At 40.4% G+C, this 22,717-nt stretch overlaps 1 protein-coding gene across 1 annotated transcript in view; it reads left to right on the forward strand.

Annotated features, from left to right (window-relative positions):
- The window catches only part of Ttc8 (tetratricopeptide repeat domain 8), a 37,756-nt gene extending 36,760 nt beyond the window's left edge, over positions 1 to 996 (forward strand). The window contains exon 14 of the mRNA XM_048362240.1: positions 313 to 996. Within this exon, the coding sequence (XP_048218197.1) occupies positions 313 to 429 (117 nt within the window). The 3' untranslated portion in view covers positions 430 to 996. The remainder of the gene's footprint in view (positions 1 to 312) is intronic.
- Positions 997 to 22,717: the final 21,721 nt, after the last annotated feature.

The following is a 22,717-nucleotide window of genomic DNA, read 5'->3' on the forward strand; positions in this document are numbered from 1 at the left end:
TTTTTAAATATGTGAATGTCATTTGTGTTTATAATATTGTCAATGACAGGAAAAGAAAACAGTTTTCTGAAATCATAACTAAACAACTGTAATGGAGCATAAATTACTTATAAAATGGATTATTTTGTCTCATATAATGTTCAGGATGAGATTATAATCTACGTGCTAGAATTCTAATTATGGGAGGCACAAATGAGCAATTTCCCTTTGAAACTCTTTTAACATTTTACAGATGCACGTAGTGTCTTTTTCTTGTCATTTCCTTACTCATCTTCTGATCTCATTCTGTTCTCATCCTGGTATTTCTCACAGATTGGAGATCTGCAGAGGAGCTACGTTGCTGCTCAGAAGTCAGAAGAAGCATTTCCTGATCATGTGGACACACAACATTTAATTAAACAATTACGGCAGCATTTTGCTATGCTCTGATTATTCTTCAGACCCAAGATGTTCTAACAAAGGGAAATTACACAAGAGGAAAAGGATCTGGTGAATGTATCATAAAAGAAATTTGAGACTAGGATGTATAATAGATTTTATAATTACTTTCTAAGATGATATTATAAAATACAGGATTTAAGGATTTTTTGTTTTGTTTTTGAGGCAGGGTCTCATGCTATGTATCCCTGGTTGACTTTGAACTTGTGATCCTCTTGCCTCAGCCATCCACATGGCCAGGATTACAGAGATATATCACAATGCCCAGCTTATTTAAACAATTCTAAGTACATTGTGAAATATTCTTTCACCTTATAGGGTAGATGTTTTCTTATAGTTACCAAACATTTTAATGAGTTTCCTCAAATTTCTACAAATATACATTTTAAAAGTCCTTAAGACATCATGCAGCTTTAGGGGTGTGAAATCTACCTTTAAGGGGTATGGGTATGTGTCTTAGTGGTAGAGTGTTTGCCTAGCATGCACAAAGTCCTGGGTTCAATTCCTCTACACCTTATAAACAAAAAAAGCTGGAAGTGCTGCTGTGGCTCAAGAAGTAGAGTGCTAGCCTTGAGCAAAAAGAAGCCAGGGACAGTGCTCAGGCCCTCAGTCCCAAGCCCCAGGACTGGCAAGGGAGGGGGGGAAGGAGGAGGGGGAGGGGGTGGGAGAGAGGGAGGGAGGGAAGGAGAGGGAGAGAGAGAGAGAAGAGAAATTTACCTTTAAAACTGCTTTTATGGCTAATATTGTATATATTTATTATAACTAGAAATATCATTTGAAACTTAAAAATTGTATTTCAAACTATTTTTATCAGATATTTTGTAATTATATATTGTGCTTTAAAATAAATAAGTATGTAAAACACTATCATTTTACAATTTCTTCTGTTTTTAATTTATTGATCTCAGATGACACAAGTTTTTTAGTCTAGTAATCTTATAAATCAACTCTTTAATTTTACTTTAAAGATGTGTCACTATTCCCCCCCCCCCCCGGAAAAACCGCTTATGAAACATCACAGTACTAAAATGAAAACATCAGGATAGAGAATAAAGTCTCAGGCCAGAGGTTCCGCCTGTGGTTAACCCCACTGCCATATTGTAAAGTCCTTGTAAGATGCTAAATGGTCCTCAACTTCGTGTTCTCATAGTACTCACTCAAGGACGTGTTACATCAGGGCCACTCAACTATATATCTTCACATCTGGCCATATTTTCTTGTTTTGCTTATTTGTTTTTAACTTCATGAAGCTATTAAGTGGACGTTTATATTCTGTTTATGTGTGTATATAGCTTAATAACATTAAATCACTTGAGCAAATAGCTTGTTAAATAACTTATGTAAATAGCTGACAAAAAAACCCCAACAAAATTGAATTCAAAGAACTGTAGATTGTTAGAGAACAGAAGTAACGAGTGTGTAAACAGATCCCTTGGTAGTGCAGGCAGAAAGCCACGCCCAGCATCACAGAGCGCCCATGGTGCTACAGCCACAGACAGAACCCAACAGCTCGGTCCTCTGCTTTAGGCTGCAACCTTCCTAGGTTCTTCACAATATGTTAGAGCTTATTTAGCTCTCAAGGATTTCCTCAGATACTGTCAAGTTTCCCAAAACTGCTTTTAGTACTTAGATTCGAGTTATATGAATCATTTTCTTAGTTGATTGAAAAATAAGGGCTAAAACAGTGGCTAAATTTATGAAGATATTGATAGGTTCACATCTATTAATGGAAAGGAATCAATTCCTTTCATCCACACTGTGAAGTGCTATTATTACTCTCATTGATAGAAAACTAAGACATAGAAAAGGAGTTCTAAACCTAGTGTCATAGGTGAGACCGAGACATAGGTGGCCCTTGAGTTTGAGCTTTTAAGGATTGTTAAATAGCTGGTGTGTCTCCTGTTTAAAATGAATGTTGCATGCATTAGGAAAATTAGTAAAAGAAGACTAACACCGCAAATATAAATGGTTCCATACTCCTAGGGAGAGATTTTTTGTCTGGAATTTATTATTCTACAGTGGGCACTGATACAGAGAATGTCAGGATGGCTTAGACCACAATGGTTACACAAGAACCTTGCATCAGGAGCTGGGTATGTCTTTCTACTAGTGTTACTTGAGCCTGTATAACTTGGGTCTATGCCAACATTGCTAAAGGTCATTAACAGTGCTCTTCTACCAGGGCTACAGAGGTGTTGAATCCGTAGAAACTATTGTATAGGCAGAATTCATATCCTCTAGCCTGCAGGCAACCGATGAAAAAGATCTGCCCCTGCTGAATAATGGCTGAGGCTGGATGTTCTTTCTTTACAGATGCATCCCTTCAAAACTAGTTTGCCACAGTAATAGCTCTGTTACATTTGGAAGGATAGTTCCCAAGACCAGAGAATCCATCAGGATGTAAGAAAGCCATCGGAATATGAGTCAGAGGTAGGAAAATTAAATAACATCAGGCCTCTTCCTCCTCTTCCTCCTCCTCCTCCTCCCTCTCCTCCTCCTCCTCCCCTCTTCCCCCCTCCTCCTCCCCTCCCACCCTCCCCCTTCCCTCCCCCTCCCCCTCTCCCTCCTCCCCCTCCTCCTCCTCCTCATTTCAGCCTGCTACACTTTCAAAGTAGTTTCCACTGTCCACTCTCTTTGCTAACTAACATAAAGGATATCTGAGTGCTTCCAATGGGGGCTGAACTACGCATTCAGGAAACAAAGATAGTAGACTGTGGTAGGAACCAACCTTGTGAAATAATGCACCCAGACATGGAGTTTAGGGGAAAAAAAATCCGTTACCACATAGGGTTGTTTTATTTAGCTATGTTGTTTACAGGGACAGTTCATGCTATTTTTGCCCAGGCTGGTCTTGAACTTTAGAGTTCTTAGGATCTTCTTGGCTCAGTCAAGTAACTGGGACTAAGGCATGTGCTACTAGGTGATCTCCCATTTGAACCAAGCTCCCAGCCCTTTAAAAATTATCTGTATGCAGTTGGGTGGTTTGGGTTTTTTTTGTTGGTTTGTTTTGCTTTTTTAGTTATTTTTAAGATAGAGTCTTCAGTTTCTGTTCAAGGCCACTTCAGATCATGATTCTTGTCTCTGAACCTCCCACCTACATATGAACCAACATGCCAAACTTGTTTATTGAGATAGGGTCTTAGTGGCTTTTTACCTGGACTATCCCCTGTGACCTTTCTGATCTCTGCCTTCCTAGTAGCTGAGATTACAGACATGAGCTTATAGGATAACCTAGTCAACCATGCTATTTTAACAGACACTCTTAAGTGCTATACCCGCTTGGTTTTTATAAACTTTTATTACATGAATAAGTATGAGAACATACAAAAAAATCATTGGATAAAGTGTTTTGTCTTGAAAACTTAGCAAAGGTTTGGACAATGAGGAAAGAGAGTTTATTGAGAAGCCTTCCAGACAAGGCTAGTGGGTGAGCATATGTAGGAATCATTAGAATATGAATTCTGGCCCAGTGCTGGTGGCTCCCACCTCTAATTCTAGCTATTCAGGATGCTGAGATCTGAGGATCTTGGTTTGAAGCCAGCCTGGGCAGGAAAGTACGTGAGACTCATCTCTAATTAGCCACTAGAAAATTGAAACAGAGCTGTGGTTCAAAGTGGTAGAGTACTACCCTTGAGCAAAATAGCTCAGGGACAGTGCCCAGGCCCTGAGCCCCATGAATGAAAAAGAAAAGGAATTCCGAGAAATAGGAGTTGAATGACAGCTGTAGGAGAGGGCTGATCACTAGAGCTAACTTTGGTGGTATTCGGAAGAACTGCCACATGGAAGGTTTGAATTCCAAGGTGAAGAGCTTAAGAAGGAGCAGATATTTTGCAAGTATTTATCTGGAGATGGTATTTAAAAATTAGGTGGAAGACACAAGGTTGGATGTTGATTTCAAGTCAAGCTTTCTTGGAAGAGTGTGAGAATTAGTGTATTTGCTCTAGATAAACAAAATGTTCTTAACCACATAGAGTATGTACCTGGTTAGATAACTTATGTCACATTTCTGCTTGGTTACACCCTTTTCTCTTTCCCATATGGCTAAAAAGCATAAAAATTTGCCAGAATAGTCACAGCTCATGCAAACAACACTGGTTCTCACAGATGGGGCCTCATTAATTACAGTTTGCAATGAATTGTTTTCTCCAAAGGGTTGTTGTCTTTCTTAAAATGCAGGATGAATAGATATGTTTTTACATTTTATCAAACAGGAATTATGGAAAGAAAAATAAAAATAACAGTATTATTTACTCCTAGTCTGCAGTTTCTCCATTGTGATGTTGATTATGACATTGAATTGGTTTATAGGGCTGTGGTCATGCCAAAGTTGACAACTGTTTGCTAAATGATTACTAACACTTCTCTAACTTGCTTAAAAAAACACAATCTAGTGAAGCTCCTTTAAGAAGAAATCAATAATCTAAATAACCCTATACCTAGTAGAGAGGCTATTAATATAATTCCAGGAGAATTATCCTGTATAGTTTCATTGGCTCCCAAGTTTCATGAGAGAGAGCTTTAACCTGAACGGTCCAGGCCAGACTTTGGCACCATTAAAAAATACTTGTGGGCAGAGGGAGAGAGTAAAGGGGGTAGGGAGAAAGAATATTGTAATAAAAAGTAATTGTGATATATGAAATGCCTGTTTTGTATACTTTTTTGTGTGTGTGTCAGTTGTGGGGCTTGAACTCAGTGCTTGAGTGCTGTCCCTGAGCTCTTTTGCTCAAAGCTAATGCTCTACCATTTTGAGCCACAGCTCCACTTCTGGTTTGTTTGTTTTAGTTAATTGGAGATAAGAGTCTCACAGTGACTTTTCTGGCCTGGCCTGCCTTTGGACCATGATCCTCAGATCTCAGCCTCCTGAGTAGCTAGGATTAAGGGCATGAGCCACTGGCACCTGGCTATTTTGTATAATCCTTACATCTCTTAGTTACAATAGTTGACTTCATATTGCTGATGATAACCTCAGAAAGATTACATAACTTGCCCAAAGTTGGATAGATAGTAAGTGGCAGAGCTGGTATCCCAGCATTTTGAATGCTGTCTTCTTCCAGTTTGTAATGAATAGACAGCAGTGGTAAAAGGAAAAGACCAGGTGGCAGCTCCTCAGAAGTCTCATCAGTATACAGATGTGACTGAGAACAAATTATTCCCAAGTGATGCAGTGTCTTCTAGAAAGGATCATGCCATTTTCATGGTTTTTCTAGTCACTTTTTCTCAGTCTTACCAGCAATCTCTGAGGCTCATAGTACCTATCTCATCAATCTGGGTGGCTCATAACCATTTGTAGCATTATCTTACAGATGAGAAAACTGAACTTCAAAGCGATAAAATGATCCACCCAGCATCCTATAGGCTGGCAAGAGGCAGACTGGGGACTTAAAGGTCTTTTATTTTCCACCACACCAGTATGTTTCCATTTTCTCAACCATGTAGCCTAGTAACTATGCAGACAAACTGAAAGGCAAAGCTGGAGTTATGAAACTTGACAGCAAAGGGATGTGCTTAGAAATAGCCTATCCCTGCATCCAAGAGTCTTGAGCATGACACAGAGTGAACACTGAACATGTGTCTCTTATTTTAAAAAAGTGGAAAAAGATCCTGGATAGCTCTGATAGAAATGAGTTGTTCATGTATCTGCACTCTATATTCTTACAATGGGCTTATTTTGTTTTTCTATCTATCCATCCATCCATCTGTCATTTACCATCTGTTTATTTGTCGGTTGAACTTAGAGCCTGGCACTAGAAAGGCAAGTGCTCTACCAATTGATTCAAACCCCTCTGCTCCAGTCCCTTTTATGGGTTTTGTAGTCCTGAATAGAATTTCAACCAGAAAATGTTTTCTTAAGGATTTTACTTGAAAAACTAAAAGTGTTTTCTCAGTACTGCACCAGATCTGTTCTTGACGTTGATTCCTCAGAACAAGCCTTCTGAGTTTGATTTCCTGAAAGCTCATTAATGAGCAGGCCTTGCCAGTATGCAGTGACCTGTACTGACAGGAGGCAGAGCTGGGGAAATCTCAGGCATACAGGTCACCAGCCAAGATGCCCCCATTGTATGTGTGAAATGTGAAGTCAGAGCCTCCTGTCTTCTCTCCTTAAAATAACCATGTGACTTGTGATTAACCTCAGAGCAGATCAGTATGATTTAGTAGACAACAACATGAGTCTCACATATTCATCCATAGCAGCTGTCCAGGATGAAGGTTGATATTTTAGCTGGTGGCGTCCACAGCAATATGCACACACCACACTTCTGCCTTGTTAGCCCTAGATGAGGGAAATGAGTAGGTTAAGTTTGCTTGGGTAACACCTTCCTCTCCTATCCCTATGGCTTCCTTGGCTTCCACCTTCAGAGACTGAGCCTTTCCTGACTGTAGCCATCTTGAGTTATAACTGTTCTCCTTGCCCTGGTCAATTTTCCCCACCTGGTTTCCCAACATACTATATGTAGTCAAAAACAGAGCTTTAGATCTGGACCTGGAACCCTTCGGTGCCAGGAAAGTGCCTTAATAGTAGTTGAAATTAAACCAGGTATGTTCTGGTTTGGAGGAAGTCACTTCTATCCTAACGATTACTATTACATAGGCTTCCTTCTTCTTACCTCAGTTCCAAATCAATTCCATTCTGTGTAACCCTAGACCTATGTGCATCATTCTTCAGGCTCATGGTCACTTGGAGGCAGTTCTTACCACAGCAAGACCAGGTGCTTTCTGAAACAACAGAGCCCAGATTCACCCCTCTCCTGCCCAGCCCAGCAGGGGTATCTTGTTCTGGATTCTTGTCTTCCATGATTTGCCCATTCTGGGTCTCCTTCCACAATGGCTTTTGCAGATCACTACCTAGTCAGGCTAGTTTTCTGATTCTCCCTTTCAAGTAAAAGACTTGTCTTTTCATCCCGGATTCCAGCAGTCATAGCAGACATAGATGAGAGATATTAGAGGGAAAGAGAGGTTGCTCCGTCACATGCCTTCATGCACACCATGAAAGTGACCAACATTTTTACTCTTACAAATCCCAGTCATGACAGCAGCTGATAAAGTTTCCATAGCAGAAAGAAAGTTGTAGGTCCTACTTCTTCAAATGGCTTTTTTGGGGCTCACTGTGGTGTTGCTCTGTGCTGTACTCAATGGGGTTCGATTTTCAAATCTGATGGAAGGCTATAGCAATGACAGATTCCAAGGAAGATTGACCTAAGCCCATAATGGTCTCCAAGCACCAAGGAGACCAGGAAAATAAGACTAAACTTCCCTTATCCATTACTCATTGAGAGTTGAATCTGTTTCTTAAGTGTCCTGTTAAAACTCTCAGGATCTCCCATAAGTAAAGGTGTTAATTACATTTTCAAAGCTGTAAACTTAACACAATGTTTTTGGAAGGCAGTGGGAGGATGAATACGTGTTTGGAGACACTTTCTGTGCTGGTTTTGCTCACACTTCCATTGCTGCCCACATAGTGCCATAAGATGACACCTTTGTGTCTATATGGAATGTGTGTGTGAATGTGTGTGCAAGCACACCCATGTGTAGGTGTATGTATGCCTCCCCAGAACTGTTTCAACCTGTCCTTGCCCCTACCCCTCTGATCACACCTAATAATGAGACCAGGAACAACAGATTCTGTATCTGGCCATCACTGGTCTGGTTTTGCCACACAATGGTACACATGAGAAAAGAAAGGCAGAGATGATTACGTGTAGCCCTGACTTAAGTACAGTTACTATTGTTTGTTCAGATTTACCCATGTGATTACTAATTCCTCCAGATTAATGAAAATTGGCTAGGGAGTCTCAGAAAAACTTGCCTTACATTTGTTATATGACTCATGGATAAAAATTTTGTGTATTCTCTGTATAAGGATATCAGACTTTTTTCTGTTCCTCTAACATATGAGCCATTTTGTTTTCCTTATTTTATTACTCGGTCTATCTGCATCCTCACTGAGTTTTTTGTCTGGTTCTGAATGCACTCCAGCTGATCCACTGTCTCCCAGGATATTGATTTGACTATTCAAATTGTGTATGTATAAAATTGTGTATGTAATCGAGTATGTATAAAACAGTTAGCTCAATGCTGTACTACTCGGGCATGTTGTGTCCTGTCCATCTATTTCTTTACCTAATGGTCCAAGGCCTTCAATGACCTATTCTATAGTGTCCAGAACAATATTTTCTTAGCTTACTATGATTTGTGTGGGAGCTTTCCCAGGGCTGGAAGGGAAATGTCTGAAATCAAGATATGCACTGGGCTGTGCTCCCTCTACAGGCTCCAGGGAAGAATCCTTTCTTGTGTCTCACTAGATGGCTACAGTCCTTGGCATTCTTGACTTGTAGCTGCTTCATTCTGGTCTCTGCCTTTGTTATCACAGGACTTTCTCCCCTACGGATCTGCATATTTCCTCTTCTTTTCTTCTAAGAACATTGGCTACTGCATTTAAGGGCTGCTATGGTTTGCATATGGTTTGATGTGTTCCCCTGAAAATATGTGCTGGATGCTTGGTCCACAATGAGGCTATGTTGAGGTAGTGGTTGGTCCTATTGCTAATTAAGTCAATAGGAGATCACCCTCAGAAAGGATGAATGCTGGCCTCATAGGATCCATTTTCTCAAGATCAAAAATTCTTTGTTATGGAAAGAGCAAGCCTAGCCCCAGAATAGCTCTGGCTTCCTGTCTTGTGATCTCTCCTCCCCTTCCGGCCCCATCATGATGTCATCTATCATGTTGTAATATGGCTACATAACTATCCAGAGGTCCAACTGATGGTGCCACCCAAGTTTAGACTTTCAGCTACCAAAACTGTGAGCTAAATAGACCCATTTTCTTTAGAAAGTACCCACTTTCATGTAATTAATCATAGGAACAAAAGCATGCATGAATTCAAAGTTTATCCTATTCTAGTATGACCTCATCATAACTAATGAATACCTACCTGTAAAGATACTGTGTGCAAATGAGGTAATACACTGAAGCTCCAGGTGGAGGTGAGTAAGTAGAGGTCACTGTTTACCCCACCACAGGGAGTAATGTGTCCAGGGATGTGGTGGTATGCATTCAAAGGGGTCAGTAAATGAATTTTTAAGGAAACATTGGGGGCACAAAGTCTTTGCACAGGATATAAGATAAGATGTCTCTGTGGGCAGAGTGCACCTTGATTGTACAAATCTTTCAATAAAAGAGGCTAAAGCTCATTTTTAAAAATTGAAAAGGCACTCTGTGTGTGCCCTAAAGGGACAAGAGAGAAACATATCTCCTGCCTTTTTCTTGTTAAGCTTTTGAGAAACAGCTCTGGCTCAGAAGAAGAGTACACCAGTAGTCAGGAGCCATGCTTACCTTGAGTCCACATGGAAGACACAAAAACCTGCTGGGAGAAATAAAGACTGTCACCTGTCTGATAAACTTACTGTAGAATTAGGCCCTAGATTTTTAGACACAGGTGCACAGGAATGGCTGGTAACTAAACAGTGGTTGCTGAGAAAGGAATTGTTCTGGGAAGAATATTTCGGTGACATTTATTCCAATGAACACCTTTGAAGACCCACTAGGTGAGGCGTTTCATTCATTTCTGCACTCTCCTTCAGGAAAGCTCAAATATTATACTCAGGCACAGTGCCTTACAGTTGTTTACTCAAAACACACAATTGTTAAGTAGACTAATGTGAAATGACAGTATGGCTTCAAACACCAAGTCAACTGAAGCCAGAGGTATAGATATGAAATGGCTGGACATTGTACCTGGAGTTAGAGCGGACATGTCAAGCTTTGTATGAGGCTCAGAGAGCCAGATAAATCAACATGACATGTAGGAAAGATGTTGGTTAAACCTATTCATGTAAGATAATTCCTTAGTCGAGTTCACATTGAGTGTTGTAGAAACATTAGGAGAAAAGAAATAATAAATGTGTTAAATATCCAGAAAACAGTATTATTTTTTGGATTCCTTTGAAATACCTTCCCCTAAAAGAAATTTTACAAATAAACCTCAGTAGTTGTGCTTCTTATCCAGTTACAGGCAACAGAGTTGATTCACCTCAAAAGTATATTCATTTGATAAAAGACCAGGGAAACAACTCACACTGGGTTTCTTTCTGTCCATGAGCACATGGTAAATCCATTCATTTGGACACATTTTTGGCAGTTCTCAAAGACACAAGAGCTAGCTCTCTGGGGAGAGTTTGTACAGGTCAGCTCACCTTGCCCTCTGTGTTTGAGATGGAGAATTGTCCCAACACGACTGACTGCCCGCTAGGGGATCCAGGATCCCGAACCTTGCCTGATGATCTGTGCACAAGCCCAATGCTGCCATCTGCGTGCCCTAATGACTGGGGGCATCCTGGCATGGAACGCTTGGGCTGTACCTTTGGCAAGGCCCTTTTGCCTCCTGATTTAGACTTGTCCTAAAACATAATAATAAGTCAGTGCGCAAGTAGGACAGTGAAAAGAGGTAAGAATCAGATATAAACTAGGGGGAACATTTTAAGGAATTTAAAGACTACTTCATTTATATGGATGCCACAATATGAATCCTAAAGTTTCTGTCCTTAAACACACACACACACACACACACACACACACACACACACACACACACCACACCACACATACACACACACAGACAGTGTAGCCTCAAGTAACAGAATTCTCAGGCAATGATAATGAAAGGAAATTGCATTTTCAAGTTAATAAAATTGTGTTCGATATTTCAAACTGACGTTTTTAATATGTACTTATTGGTTAACTTTTGGCACTAGTGCATACAAGAGTGGATACATAATTAAAAGTTTACTTGATAAATGTGCATCTCTTAGTGCCTGGGTTGATCATTCTAATAAGATTGTTCATATAGAAATATATTATCAATATAGAACTGGTGAACTTAAAGCATACTATATAGTCACTTGGGATTATTTCTTAAGAAGATATCTTGCTGTAAAAGTCTTGGTGTCAGCTTGTTTTGCTATCATTTCAAACAATTCCATTCACCTTGTCCATTTCTTAAAACATAAAACAAAAACAAAAATGGAGGTTGAGTATACTTAAAAGTTAAATTCAAATTCTAAAAGAGTAATAACCCAAAGCTGAATGGCAAAGATACTTGACTCCCAGTGAAATATTTCAAGTTATAGTCAGCATGATAAAACTCCATTGCAGCATATAAGTTTAGGCCATTTTGAAAATCATAATGAAATCTATGAGTGTAAGTAACAGGAATGGAGGATCTCTTAGGTCATGTCCAACCTAAAATTCCATAAATTAGTATTTTCAATTTTTAGAAGTAGTAATTTTATCTATCTGATGTAACTGACCCATATGCTTGCTCTTCTATAGGGAATAATTAGAAAGAGACTTAATTCAAATTCCATAATTAATTCCATCCACTTCTTTGCAACCCAAAATAACTGAACATAGAATGACTTGAAGTCTTCCCCACCAAAATGTGTATGTATAGATCCTTCAGGCAAAGTAACAGAACTTTTCATAAACCTATATTGCTTCTTTGTATGACAGCTCAAGAAGATGAAGAGATATAATCCACTTCATCTACAATTTCAAAACTGAAGTGAGAGAGTTTTCCTTTCTTAGGGGAATGAAGGTCTTCTCTCTAAAATCATTACTTCAAGTTTTCTTTTAGAATGTTTATTTTAATAAGAAACACCATGAAATGAACTTTCTTTCTGCCAAATCTTTTTTTTTCCCAAATCCTGTTACATTTCACTAGTTATAAACTAGTGAGCTTTTATTTATCCTGCTCCTGGAAGAAGCTTTTCTTTTTTGGGGGATGGGGGTGGGCATTATCTTTATCATCGTGTACTATGAAGACATCTAAAATCGTCATCTTGGGAGGGATGTTAAAACACAAATTCCTTCAGCAATCATACTAGTCACTGCTGAAAGAGTCCTGAGAATAAACCTTTTAGATACTCCATGGTTAAATTTTTATGCTTATAAAGGTGTTAGAACAATTTCCAAAGGAGATATTGCACAGTTGAGTAATCACCATGACAACCAAAGAATTTATTATCTGAAACATACTCCAAATCATTTCATATTTACTGTCTTCTACATCAAATGATGGATTAGACAAGAGGGAAATAAAAACAGAAAAAGAACCCACAAAGATCTCGTTAGAACGTCATCACTTATTCATTAACACAGTCTCAAGCCTGGAAACAGTGTGACATGACAACCTTTCTCTCTTGGTTATGCTCTGTTCCAGACAATAGAATGATGAGGTCATGGGTCTCCCTCAACAGACCAGAGATGTGCTTGTCCCAGTGTGGCCTCATCAAGGCCACACCATCATTCTGCCAGCCTTGCTGATGTGAGGGCTGTGGGGTGACACCCCAAGGGAACTGCTGTGTGCTAATTCTATCCCAATCCATCACCTCATCAAGCACAGGCATCTATGAGTCAGACAGTAAATCTGAGAAAGGGAAAAAAAAACACACCAAACATGTTCAGAATAATTTTAGGAAGAGGGAGAGATGAGCTACTTTTAGAACCCAGATAGGAAAACATGAGAAGGAGGAACAAGAGAGACTATGCATTTTTTTCCATCTTCCGTTTTCTGAGACCATCTGCAATTCACTCTTGATAAATCAGGTTGGAAGAAAGCTCAGGTAATGGGCCTTTGGTTGCCATGGTAATTACTCAGCTGTGTGCAGCCACCTAGTGCATCTCTAATTTCCCCCACAGAAGCTCATACAAGGTCAGCAGAGGACACAATGCTTATTCCCAGCTCCTGGGAACAGAGTTAGACTCTTTCTGGCACATTTCTTATTTGTTTGGATTATTGTTTGTTTTCTTATGGTGCTGGGGAATCAAAACTTAGGGCCCTGCAGATGCTAGACACGTTCTCTACCACGCAGCTACATCCTCAGCCTACCTTGTGGTTGTAGTTGTTTTTTTAATTGAGTCTGTTCTTGAAAGTACTTGTGCTTATTTTAATGCAAGATTTAAAAGAGACATGTTTGTGAACTCTGGCATGTATAAGAGATGCTGTTTGGTGATAACTCAATTTGATTTCCACTTTTATTCCACAGCAGAGTGGAGGAATGTGATCAGTTTTTCAAGATCACTCTACCTACCATCTCAGGGGGTGTGGCTAGGCTTGCTTGGACAACGTTTGAGGAGAAACAACCGGGCCATACAGGTTGTCCTGAGGCCTTCTGATCTGTGTCCAGGAAGCCATCTTTGGTCCTTGCCTTCTCTTTGTCGCTCTGCTCCCTGTTTGGCTTTGCACCTGTCTGATTTTGGCTCTCAGGGCATGGGTGAAGCATCCGGGCATCCCCTCAGAGGTCATGGAGCTCGAATTTCACCTTTCAGAACTTACTGTACTCTTTGGTTTTATCATTCTCCTCTGTCCCCTTTAATATTTTTCCAGAAGGTAAGCAGAGGGAAAATCATCTCCCTTTCATGTTTTTCCCAAACTTGTCTATACCCTATCATTTCTGTTCCCTGGAAGCTTAGTTATAAGAACTCACGAAGATTTTTTTTCTACTTTTCTGCCCTTCTATTACTTCTTTTCTGAGACATTGCTTCACTTATTTAACAAATGTGTATTGACTTGTCTAGGCTAGAATGGTATCATAGTAGACAAAATACTCAAAAATTCTGTGACTGTGGCTTCTGTTCTAACAGGGGAAACAGACAGTCACCAGTCAATATGACAGTAAGTAGGTACATAGGTAGGGCACTTATTAGAAGACATGCTACAGGAGAATGGCCTGGGGTAGGGAAAGCAGTGACTTGTAATCTTTTTTTTTTCAAATTTTTATTATCAAACTGATGTACAGAGAGGTTACAGTTTCATATGTTAGGCATTGGATACATTTCTTGTACTGTTTGTTACCTTGTCCCTCATACCCCCCTCCCTCCTCCCCCTTTCCCTTTCCCTCCCTGAGGTGTTCAGTTCACTTACACCAAACAGTTTTGCAAGTATTGCTTTTGTAGTTGTTTGTCTTTTTTTACCCTGTGTCTCTCAATTTTGGTATTCCCTTTCAATTTCCTACTTCTAATACCAGTATACACAGTTTCCAATATACTCAGATAAGATTACAGAGATAGTGTATATACAATCACAGGAAGGTGATACAAGAACATCATCAATAATAGAAGCTACAGATACAGATAGGACGTTGAAAGTAGTTACAACTGTGATATAACAATTGTTTCCATAACATGGAGTTCATTTCACTTAGCATCATCTTAAATGTTCATAAGGGTATAGCTATTGGGCTCTTGTGACCCTCTGCTATGACTTGCCTAAACCTGTACTAATTATTCCCAGTAAGGGAGACCATAGAGTCCATGTTTCTTTGGGTCTGGCTCACTTCACTTAGTATAATTTTTTTCATGGAGAGGATGCCATCTGAGCCTAGACTTAAAGCATGTTGGAGGTGTTGAGCTTTTGAGATTGTCTAGAGGGTACAGCAGAACAGCATGGCTGGAGTGAAGGGAATAGAGAATCAAGGCAGGTCAGACAGGACTGTGTGTGTGGTTGACAGATCATTGAGGTGTTAGAAATCATCTTTGAATGAGAAGAGCAACCTTGGGAGAGTTTTGATCAGGGACACAATCATTCTCAAGCTTTAGAAGGATAGCCATGCTGGGCATTGGTGACTCATGCCTACAATCCTAGCTACAAAGGAGGCTGAGATCTGAGGATCACAGTTTGAAACCAGTCTGGGGAGACAAATCTGAGATGCTTATCTCCTATTAACCAGCAAAAATGCCAGAAGTGGAGGTGTAGCTCAGTTGGTAGAGCCCCATTCTTGTGTCTAAAAGCTAAGCAAGAACACAAGTCCATGAATTCAAGTTTCTTCTCCCCGCCCCCCCCCCCCCCCCCCCGCCCAAGCACATGCAGGCACACATACACAAAGAACTCTGACTGCTGTGGTAGGAACCAACCAAAAAGCAAAAGAGTAAAACTAAGATATCAAAAATAAAATCAGACCAAATTTAAAAATTACAAGTTTATTGGCATGCAATCAAAGAATGTACAGATTGCACTCCAGCACACGTCTAACCAGTGATAAGAAGCTTTTCTTCTGGCATCAACAGCACAGATTATAAAGCATAAAAGAGGAAAAATTTTCACCCTTTATGTGATTGGCTGCTAGATGTTCTCATGCTTTTAGGGACAAACAGCTGTGTGTGCTGATTTGTCTGCTATTGCTTGGTTTCTTTTCACTGACTCACACCCACAAGGATGTAAAGTCGATGTTTTATATTTATGACTAGAGAGCTTTTCAGGGACATCAGGATAGCTTGAATGTTGGTTACATAGATGTGAGCTTGGTTTGGGGATGTTATTTAAATAGTAGCCTCTGTGTTTTATTTCCCTTTTAAGATGATTTTTATTGGAAGGTGATGTAATTGTAAGAGATTATAGTTATATAAGTCAGGTAATGAGTACATGTTTTTGAACCATGTCACCCTTCCCTCACTCTCTCCCATTTTGTCCCTCCTGTCCCCACCTACAAGTTGTATAGTTCATTTTACACATAATGTCTAGTGAGTGCCACTGCTGCATTTGTTCACCCTTTGTCCAGCCTTTTCTGTCTCTCCCCTTGCTCTCCCAAAGATGACTAAACTAACAAAGACAACAAAAACAGTAGCAACAACAATAACAAAAAAAATCTTGTTTCCAGTTTTTGGAGTTCATTTCAAAAAATATGATCATATGCACATAGCTACTGCACCTTTGTGATCTCCTATGAGTATCCTCCTTTGGCCTCACTGTGTGACTGTCTAGAGACCTGCATAACTTATCATGTCCCAGTGTATTTTTTTAACCATCTAGTATGTTTACTTGTAGATTTATAGGCACATTCTAGTTACCACAACTAAGGGAAACCATGCAACCCATGTTTCTTTGGGTCTGGCTTACTTCACTTAATATAATTTTTCCTAAGTCCTTCAATTTCCTTATGAATGGCACAACATCATTCTTTCTGATGGAAGCATAGATTTCCACTGTTTCAGCAGCTAGGGCGCAGGACATTGGCCCCACATTATGACAGGTGGTCAGGTTCTGGAAGTAAAGGTTAGAATGAACTCCACCTGCTCGGTGATTTCATTGGCTATGTCTCTTCTTTTCCCCATTGCCAGAGGCAGTCATCACTAACCCAGGTTTTATAACATGTGACAGGCTTTCCAGGAGCTTTGATTCAAGAGGAGCAGAAAACACCCTTCAGGGATAATGCAGATAATCATTTGTGCTATAGCACTTCCGGGAACATGAGTCATCTTCAAATGCTATCTAGTAACTCGATTTTGCAAATGGCCTCACAATTAGATTCAGATAATCTAGACTTTATTAAATCCTAGAGGACATGCCTTATCATGTGCTCTACCAATTAACCCTCTCTCTCCGCACTTCTTGTTCCTAAAGAATTTGACATTCAAGTTCTGTAGCTGTCTCATAATGGTTGCATATCAGCTCAGCTTTATCTTTGGGGTCTTCCTATGCTTTGAATTATTGCTCAGTTCCGGCCATCCAGCCATATAGCAATGGGGCTGTTGTTCTCTAGCTTAACCTACTTGAGCGAAGAGAGCCTTGGAGGGGGGCAGGGTGATATGTTACCTTGTTTTTCCCCAGCTGCTTTTTATTTAACATTCTCTGGGAATGTAGGCGTGTCTGTGAGAATTGCTCTATACTCATAAAAGCAAGCTGATCTCCTTATTTTTCTGATTTCAAATTCTTCTAACAAATATCTTGGATTTTTTTTGTTTGTTTGGGGCTCTATTTTTTAAAATATGTCTAATAGGTGCTAAGATCAGGGTTTTTGGTTGTAACTTACAGCAACTATGTCTGGCTGACTGGAAAGTGATTGTATGAAACCAGTGTGAGATGAAATACTTAGAGAGCCAGTCTTAGGGCACACTAAAAGACTGGGGGGAGGAGGCTGGGGTGAGGCAGGAATGGTCAGGTTCATACTATATGTGTAGGATGATGCATCATCCAGCATCATTGGTTTCTGACCCTTGGAAGTTTGTTGTGCAGCTGTTTCTGAAGCCATCACAAGTGAGCTCTCTATTCCTCAAAGCTTTTTGGCATCCAGATACAGTGGACAATAGCATCTGATCGGCGCAGCCAGGATCACCTCCCAGGTGGCAACTGCTAGGGAGCAGGGAAGAGATCTTTTGTCTTCCTGTGGCCTCTAGTGGAGATTGGGCTACTGCCATCCATGTGACTTGGGATCCTCCAGATAGACTATGTGTTTGGATGCGCTTAGCTCATTTATTTGGTGGGTAGATATTGTCATCACTCCATTAAGCATGTGATTCGGAACATCCAGAGACATAAAGCAACTTGGATTGGAATGTGTGTTGTCCCCACTCACTGGAACCTTCCTACTTCTCCCATCCATGTCTTCTTGATTTTCACAAGTCTGCTTTATTATCATCTTCCCAGAAAAGCATTGAGCCTGCCTGCAATTCTCATCAGGTTCTCTGTTCTCCTTTTGCAGACCTATCACATGTATAACCAAATAATGATTTAATGCATATCCTTCCTAGTCACAGAGAAGCTCCACAAGGGCAGGCCTTATATTTTGTTGCTAGTTTTGTCCCCAGTGCCTAGCATAGTGTCGGGCACACAGTAGGGGGTCAATATGTACATGTTGAAATTTGGTTAAATTGAACAAGTGAATGAATGAAGCAAGTGCAAACTTATGTATCTGTCTCGGGTCCACAATCACCTTTTCCCACAAGACACCAAATTCTCAAATGTCTCCAAAAGTTGTTATTTGTAATAGCCTGAATTACATAGGATATATATATATATATACATATACATATAATATATATAAATGTATGTCTATGATTAAAAAGCATCCATGTTTCCATATTTGGTTCATTTTCTGTTCCCTAAACACAATCTTGTATTCCTTGCACATGATAGTTGTGTATTAATGAAGAAATGAAGGAATGAATAAGCTCAAAGACTTCCTCTAATTCCTAGTCTCCTTATTAGAATACGACTTTTTCTTCTGAAGGGAGAGGACTCTTTCTTGTTGGGGGAGACTCTATGTCAGTCTGAATAGAAGAGGAAAGAGAAGAAGAAAGGAGAAATGGAATAATTGGGGTGGGAGATGGGAGAGAGTCGATGGAGAATGAGGGAATGGTTGTAATACACATGGCTCTATAAGGTCACCTTACATTTGGAGTCAGCTTTCATGGTCTTCTAGAGACTGAGCAAAGAATGGAGTTTCTTATACTTATTTACAATGTTCAACTTTGCGTTCTGATTATGTCACCACTCACTCACTATGAACAGATTACATGTAAAAGCCAAATTGTTGTCTTCCCCACCAAGGAGCTCTTGATCTTCTTTTTGTCGGTCCTGGGGCTTGAACTTAGGGCCTGGGCTCTGACCCTGAGTCTCTCTGGGCTCAAAGCTAGCACACTACCACTTGAGCCAAAACTCTACTTCCGGCTTTTTCTGTGTATGTGATACTGAGGAACTGAACCCAGGGCTTCATGCATGCTGGACAAGCATTCTACTAACTAAGCCACATTCCCCAGTCCCACGGAGCTCTTGATTTAAAAAGCACCTTAGTCATCCTTCATTTCTGAAGCCTTGAACTTTGAAGTTCACTTGAACTCTTCATTTTTCGCAATGGCCAATTTGTCATAAAGCCTACTGCTTCATTATACTGTTTCTCCACTCCTCATTTGTCATTGTTAATTATGCCAGCTTTGTTTAGAATCTAGTCACATACTGTCTGGAATATGTAAAACTTCTAATTAGCCTCTCTGACTCCAGTGACTCCCACCCCCAATTCATCTTACAGTGTTTGCCAAATCCATTTACCATTCCAGCTGCCGCAGATCCAATCTGTGGTCCTCAGGCAGATGTTGAGCACCCGTAGCCTGCCTTTGTCAGCTGGCTGACTTTAGCTCTGCAGGTCAGTCTATGGACATCATGCTCCCCTCTCAGTCTAGTTCCATTTCTTTTTGATTAAAATAGATCAGTATTCCTTGGTTCCCTGCAGAAATAAGTTCCACTCTTTTTATTTTTTATTTTTTGGCCAGTCCTGGGCCTTGGACTCAGGGCCTGAGCACCATCCCTGGCTTCTTCCCGCTCAAGGCTAGCACTCTGCCACCTGAGCCACAGCGCCCCTTCTGGCCGTTTTCCATATATGTGGTGCTGGGGAATCGAACCCAAGAGCTTCATGTGTAGGAGGCAAGCATTCTTGCCACTAGGCCATATTCCCAGGCCCATAAGTTCCACTCTTGAGCATGGTGTGGCATACAAGCCTTTCCTGACCTACACCTGCCCATATTGGCTTCTTCCCCCAAGTGTCAAGCTGATTTATTCATCGGTGCCAAACACACATGCTCTTCTACTTCCTCAGCCTAGAATGCCCATCTCTATTTTTCCTTCTTTATAAAACTTCCTCGAGTTCTTTTGAGGTTTTGTTCATTCACTTATTCTATCACTGTTGAGGACCCAAAGTAGGTCATACACACACTGGCCTGGATTCAGTCAACAGTTTGGACAATGTTATTGCTCATGAATGTTCTATTCCAGAAGGAGAAAGCCAACAGTTAGTGGGAAATCGATATGAGGTAACTACTGATCTTGGAAATTATTAATAAAGAAATAAAAACAATCAATTGTGTTAGGGAACAGAGGGATGGGAGCAGTTATTTACTTTGGGGTCCAAGGACGGTTTCCTGGAAAAGGTGCTATTTGATCGGAGAGTTAAATGAAAGAGGGAATAGAGGAGAAGGTCATTCTAGGTAGAGGAAGCAGAAAATGCTAAGGCCCTGAAGCAGGGAAAACTTATCTATTAGTGACACAGAGAAGAGGTCAGGGTGACTGAAATATAGCAAGTGAAAAAGAGAATATGAATGGGGTCATATCCTTTATATATCGAACCTTCCCTGGCCTTCTCTCACTAATATTTTGAGCAAAATGATTTTATTGTTTTTTAACATTTTTCATTTTTGTTTTGGGTTTTGTTTTTGTTTTGTTGTGCTGGTACTAGGGCCTGAACTCAGGGCCTGGACACTGTTCCTGAACATTTTTGCTTAAGGCTGATGCTCAACCACTTGAGCCACAGCTTCACTTCTGGCTTTCTTTGGTGGTTAACTGAAGATAATAGTCTCATGGACTTTTTTGCCCCATTTGGCTTCAAAGCATGATCCTCAGATCTCAGCCTTCTGAATAGCTAGGGTTACAAGTGTGAGCCACCAGCACCTGGCTTTTTTGGTATTCTTATGTTCAATACTAACAGTAATTTTGGAGATTATAGTAAAGCACAATTACTTGATCCTGAGGAAATCTATCGCTTAAGCCTGCCTAGCTCCACACCATATTTGAGGTCAACTTATTTCTGTGCATCTCTGTATTCTTAGAAAGTGAATCAAACTCTGTTCCATTATTTTTTTTAAAAGCACCAAAGTAATGAGCATACTACCCATATTTGCAAATTTGGAGACAACAAAATTCACCAGATATTGCCTAAATAAATGTAAAAGTATATTACACCAGGAATTACCATCTCTACAGGATACCTGAGACCAGGCAATTTGTAAAGAACAGACATTTCTTACAATTCTGAGTGACCTCTAGGAAGTCCAAAATGCTATGAGATTTGGTGTCCAAGAATGGCGTTTCTCTTGCTTTAGAGAAAGTAAATTCTTTCTGTGTTTTCCAGAGAAGAAAACTTTTGTGTTCTTACCGATGGAGGTAGTGAGCAAGTGTACTTAGTGTTTTAAGTACATGGAGATGTAAGAACTATATGGTGGTATGTGATGTATTTCTTTCTCTTTTTTTTAAAAATTTTTTTATTTATTTTTTATTTTTTGCCAGTCCTGGGCCTTAAACTCAGGGCCTGAGCACTGTCCCTGGCTTCTCTTTGCTCAAGGCTAGCACTCTGCCACTTGAGCCACAGCGCCCACTTCTGGCCATTTTCTATATATGTGGTGCTGAGGAATTGAACCCAGGCCTTCAAGTATATGAGGCAAGTGCTCTTGCCACTAGGCCATATTCCCAGCCCCGATGTATTTCTTATTGCAAGTTGAAGTGAAAACTTTAAAGCCTAATGATTATAGTCCAATACTTTCATCTGGCAGGTGAGGAAACTGACATGTGGAAAAACTAAATATGTAAACCATGATGACTCAAATGTTTGGAAGAAAAGACAGGAAAGGCCCGGAGGCTCCTCTAGTCTGCCTTTCTGTTCTGACACAGAATGGTCAAGATGGTCTCTCACTTCTCAGTCTTACAGAATTGGCATTAAATTTAAATGAAATAATTCAAAAGCTTTTTTTTTAAAAAAAAACACACCCATAAACTTGTACAAATGGAAGATACATATTTGTGTCAGTCAAGGTTATTAGGGAGAAGGCAGAAACTACCGTAGATACTTAGGGAGAGGTAAATTTAATAAGAATTAAGTCACATAATTTTTCTTGGAAGGACATGGAGGAAGAGTGGAGAAACAAGCAGGGTAGGTGTTGATATCATCTGGAGTCTAGAAGATACAGGAAAGTCCTTGCCATCTCTGATGATTACACATTCATGGAGGTGTAAGAACATTTTCCATTTCTTCCCATCTTCTAGTCATAGTGACTTCTTGTCCACAGAACCTTGTGGAGTTTCCAGGCTTCCTCCTCTGCTAATCCAGAGAGAACATACCAAGCTAAGGACCACCAATAAGGTCTAACCTTTGTTTGTTTGTTTGTTTTTTGCCAGTCCTGGGGCTTGAACTCAGGGCCTGACTGCTGTCCTTGAGCTTCTTTTGCTCAAGGCTAGCACTCTACCACTTGAGCCACAGCTCCACTTCCAATTTTTTCTGTTTATGAGGAATCGAACCCAGGGCTTCATGCATGCTAGGCAAGCACTCTACCACTCAACCACATTCCCAATAAGGTTAAACCTTTAACCCAAGTTTTCTCAGTCCACAGTAGGGCCTGGTATGAACAGTATCACTCTGGCTCTTGCCCTTCCACAGTGGTGGAGCTAAGATACCCTGTTGCTGTTCCTGTGGGTCCTTTGAAGTATCCACAACAGTTGATAAAAACATGGCTCTTGGATGGCATGTGTCAGTCATTAGGCACTTTTTGGTAGTATCAGCTGTCTGCAGGGGGTTGGTTGCTCCCTCATTGGTTGACCAAGAGCCTGCTGGTGCTGAGTGATGGTTTTCCCACCAGCCCTGCTGCTTGCAAAGGCTTGGCACCCATCAAAAAACAACAGATGTCAGAACGTGGTTGCACCTGTCATATAGGCTGTTGCTGCCACCAATACCACCATGATGCAGAGGCT

Source organism: Perognathus longimembris, chromosome 14 (genome assembly GCF_023159225.1).
Source record: "Perognathus longimembris pacificus isolate PPM17 chromosome 14, ASM2315922v1, whole genome shotgun sequence".
NCBI classification, from domain to species: domain Eukaryota; kingdom Metazoa; phylum Chordata; class Mammalia; order Rodentia; family Heteromyidae; genus Perognathus; species Perognathus longimembris.